At 36.2% G+C, this 4228-nt stretch overlaps 1 protein-coding gene across 3 annotated transcripts; it reads left to right on the plus strand.

Annotated features, from left to right (window-relative positions):
* The first annotated feature begins 972 nt into the window (after positions 1-972).
* Positions 973-3658, plus strand: LOC110877930 (FACT complex subunit SSRP1). Of its 3 annotated transcripts, none has more exons than XR_004861536.1 (8): positions 973-1105; positions 1214-1276; positions 1353-1439; positions 1736-1821; positions 1907-1999; positions 2857-3054; positions 3179-3250; positions 3363-3658. XR_004861536.1 is itself a non-coding variant. In XM_022126160.2 (8 exons), exons 5-8 carry the CDS (start codon positions 1943-1945, stop codon positions 3492-3494), a joined length of 438 nt encoding a protein of 145 aa, XP_021981852.1. In that variant the 5' UTR covers positions 974-1105; positions 1214-1276; positions 1353-1439; positions 1736-1821; positions 1907-1942; the 3' UTR covers positions 3495-3657. The 3 variants fall into 3 exon arrangements, 2 of the variants coding, with proteins under 2 accessions (XP_021981852.1, XP_035830726.1); XM_022126160.2 differs by having other exon boundaries at positions 974-1105; positions 3200-3250; positions 3363-3657; XM_035974833.1 differs by having other exon boundaries at positions 974-1105; positions 1365-1439; positions 3200-3250; positions 3363-3657.
* The last annotated feature ends 570 nt before the right edge of the window (positions 3659-4228 follow it).

Below are 4228 nucleotides of genomic sequence, written 5' to 3' on the forward strand. Positions count from 1 at the left end.
CAGTTATGGCCCTTAGTCTATGAAGAAATTCATTTTTAAGGGCTTTTTAAGTAGAAAATTGTGCGGTTTTTTGTTAGTTCGAGCTAGATCGAGCCGAGCCGAGCTAGCTCGAATTCTTATCGAGTCGAGCTCGAGCCTCAAATCTCAGCTCGATTTGAAATTCGAGCTCGAGCCGAGCCAGCTCGAATCGAGTTCGAGCCGAGCTCGAGCTGGGTCTAGCTCGGCTCGACTCGGCTCGTTTACAGCCCTATCTATCGGGTACGGGCGAGCCCCACTCACGGTCCTTGTGCGGCCACTTAGAGTGCTTTTGTGTCCCTGTCGAAGTGAATCGACACTTAAATCGTCTACCGGGTTGAGTGCTTCCTATGTCGACACACATATTAATGTCTTAGCTACACATTAATGATCAACATGTTCATAGACGCATTACATACCTACTTATAAACTGAACTTTCAAATGTTTTTAAGATTCATTTGATGTAAGCTCATAATACATGTATTTACAAACTTGGGTAACGTTTTCAACTCATGTACAAGTAAGAGGACATTTTGGTCCTGCTTACAAAGACTTTTTTTTGGACTCGGTCCATTCTCTCTCGTGCAATGCACAAAGATTTTCGTGGGCTAGACTCACAATTTTCATATGATATATCGAGAAAAATGATTCTATTATGTTTTCTCCACAACTTTTAAACCGGTATACAAAAAGATTTATTTTAAATCTTTTCAAAACAAACTATGAACTCGCTCAACTTTATGTTAACTTTTTCGCATGTTCTTTCTCAGGTTGCATTTTCAAAACTATAGAACAGTTGGAATAGGAGAACCCATGGGATTTCGAGTACTTAGCGGCGTTCACTTTCTAGAAGTCTTAGCTTTTTGCTTCCGCTGTGCAATGAAGATACCGGTCCAGTCACGCCAGCTCTGATCTTTCGGGGTGTGACACTCCACACACTTGCCAGTCCTTCAATCGATCGCTCACGTTTCCCCTAACCCTATATCGTGCACCATCATGCTCCATCGTTCACGCCTCCGATCCCTGTATTTTTGTTGTAATTCGATCTGGAAATTGTGGTTGTTCTGTTCATTGTTTTAGATCTTCTCGGTGAGTTTTCAGATCCTTATTTTTTCAATTATTGTTTGGATCTGTGTGTTTTTGTTGAAATTTGGTTCAGATCTGATGATTATGTGTGTGTTTTTGTTGAATTTGAAGAGTCAAAGATGGGGCCTATGGATATTGTTGGTAAGACCAAAGAGGATGCTTCGTTACCGAAAGGTTTGTTTGATTTTTTCATGTTTACATCTGATAATAAGCTTTGATTTTGATTTTGTGGTTAATACGTGACTTTTAGATTCATTTGCAGTGTTTTTATTTTTTTAAAAGTTCGGTGCCCCAGTTCGGCGGCTAGGGTTTAGTCAGAGTTTTCCCAACGATTGAGGTAAGTTTCGATCTTTTTTTTGGTTGATTGTTGTTTGAATCAGCCTTTTTATGTAATTAGGTTATTAAGGTTTGCTATTGTTGGTTTCGTCTGTTAATTGTCGACTTTGATTTCAAGTCGTTTTAGTCAAGGGTGTAAGAGGGGGTTTGCATTTGTGAAATAAATAAATCATTCGACCATATGATTTTTTGACTAATATATAGTAGACAAAGAGGTTTTGGAAAGGGTATCTGGGTATGGTGAGTGATAAACGTTTACTGAATATTCTATTTACGTTTTTCGGTGTTGTAATGCAGTCAAATCAACCACATACATTTGTTGTTGTTACCCTCGATCCACCTATCCGTAAGGGTCAAACTATGTATCCACATATAGTGTTGAGGTATGTTGCAATTGTTCCTGATGATTGGGTTTGCTTTATTGTGAGAAAAAAAATTGTATTTATTATCTGTTTTGGTGTGCCATAGTTTGAAACAGATTATGTGGTGGAAAGCACGTTGACAATGAATGAAGATCTTTTCGCTACCAAATACAAGGACAAGCTAGAACCAACTTATAAGGTAATTTCTTTATGTAAGTTATAAATTCTTGCTGTGATTAAAATGAACTGCGAGTCTCCCTTTCTTTCATATATATAGGACATAAGAAGCATAGTTGTTATAGCGAATAGCGGATGATAGCGACAAGCAACCTATACGCTACGTAGCGATAGAGATGAAATAGTGGGCGCTATTTTATGTTTAGCGATACACTAGAAGAAGATTTCAGAAATATTTTATATGTATATTATATCCAAACACGGTGTTTCTATACGTATATTTAACAAAAAACCTAAAATCCAGCTATTGTATACGTATATTTTATCGCTATTTATATTAGAACAAAAAAAAGCCCTGAAATTCCGCTATTTACTCGCTATGGAGGTGTTATGAGCGCTTCGCTACGCTATTCTATTCGCTGTAGCGCTCGCTATGAACGTTATTAACAACTATGATAAGAAGTGATACTTTTGACCCGTTTACCTATAAAAAGGGTCGGTTTAGGATATTTTTTTTATCCCTAACGGGCCATGCGAAAGGATTTAACCCATTTAACTAAATAGATTGGCTCAAACGGGTCATGCAGATTGAAAGTCATCCGCAGTGAATTCTGCATGAAAATCTCCTAAAGTTAAAGTCTATTTGTAAACATGTTTAACACATTACATATACAACTGAACAAGAAATGGATAACAGGTTGTTTGCGGGCCGGTCCAAGTTGACCTGGTTTGAGCAACGACCCAAACCCGTTTCGACTTCTTTCCGAACCCCTTTTAACTTATACCGATCCGTTTGTCTCGCCCATCTTGCCATCTTATATGAGCTTTCACACCAACTTTCGTTTATTCTTAGATGGTTTTAATATTTAAAATGAACAGGGACTGATTTATGAAGTGTTTACAATGGTATTGAGAGGCTTATCAGGCACAAAACTCACAAGTCCCGGAAAATTCCATAGCTGTCAAGACGGTTACGCTGTGAAGTCATCGTTAAAAGCCGAAGATGGCGTTCTTTATCCGCTTGAAAAGAGCTTTTTCTTCTTACCAAAACCACCTACTCTTATTCTATACGATGAGGTATTACATTACAGTCTAAAATTAAAAAAAAAGAAGTTAATATAATATTACCTTTAGTTGAGCCACCCTAATGTTACAATTTTATCCATTTATACCTTTTGATTTTTCAAAATTTGATTCTTAGTGACTTTGGTCTTCATGATAGATGGCAAAATATTCTAAGTGCAAGCTGGAATTCAGCAAGTGTCAAAGGAAGGTAACCTTAAATAATAAAGTCAAAAGAACCAATTGGTCAAAATTTATACATTTGACCTCAAAAGTCAAATTGGCACAAACTTGAAATGGTTTTGTGTGTTTGATATGTACAGGATATAGGGTATGTTTGGCAAAAGTATTTGGTCGCAAAAGAAGAGTTCGGTGATGAAGAGGTGAACTGTGAATCTTCACCGGAACAGGCTGCAAATTTTTTATTTTGGTTTCGCTTGATCCACTTTAGATGAAGAAAGCCAAGAATGCGATCTTGAACCAACGCTACATAGCGCGCCGCAACGCGCGCGAGGTATAAACCTAGTAAGGTAATATAGAGAAAGGTCAACATAGGAGATAAAGTCTTGAAAAAGATTCTTTCCGGACGTGAGCCTCACCTAAGAGGGAAACTCCATTTTGTGCTCGATCTCTTCTATCATGTATCATGACTGGGTGAGTTGTCCCATTGCGAATGAACCTCCGTGCTTCCAATCTAGTCATGCACTTCTTTAAGATGTGGAATCTGGGAGCTTTCCTCTTATAAAGAGGGCTAAATCTTTCCCGGGGGGGGGGGGGTAAGGATGGTGCTGAGGTCTTATATTATGTTTTTTGATTTTCAGAATTTTTTGGAGTTTTTTATTATTTTTTGGATTTTTTTATTTTTTTACTTTTTAGATTTTTTATTATTTTTTTGGATTTTTTAGAATTTTTTTGATTTTTTAGAATTTATTTCTTTTTTAGAATTTATTTCTTTTTAGAGTATTTTTTTATTTTATTTTTATTTTATTTTTATTTTTTTTATTTTTTATTTTTTGAATTTTTTTTAAATTATATATTTTTTTTGTGTTTTGTATTTTATGTTTTTTAATTTTTTAATTATTTTTTCATCTCATCTTTACCCAAACTTATATTAACCTAAATCTATCCTAACCCAAACACATATTAACCCATTACCCAAACTCATCCAGCTTGTCCACTTTACCACCAC

This window comes from Helianthus annuus, chromosome 1 (assembly GCF_002127325.2).
Source record: "Helianthus annuus cultivar XRQ/B chromosome 1, HanXRQr2.0-SUNRISE, whole genome shotgun sequence".
Classification (NCBI taxonomy): domain Eukaryota; kingdom Viridiplantae; phylum Streptophyta; class Magnoliopsida; order Asterales; family Asteraceae; genus Helianthus; species Helianthus annuus.

What these genes read in the sequence shown, in the direction of transcription:
- LOC110877930 (XM_022126160.2), top strand. Translation starts at nt 1,943, where the DNA reads ATGAATGAAGATCTTTTCGCTACCAAATACAAGGACAAGCTAGAACCA. An exon ending in AGCTAGAACCAACTTATAAG is followed by an intron (nt 2,000 to 2,856) that starts GTAATTTCTTTA and finishes TAAAATGAACAG; the next exon opens with GGACTGATTTATGAAGTGTT. An exon ending in TCAGCAAGTGTCAAAGGAAG is followed by an intron (nt 3,251 to 3,362) that starts GTAACCTTAAAT and finishes TGATATGTACAG; the next exon opens with GATATAGGGTATGTTTGGCA.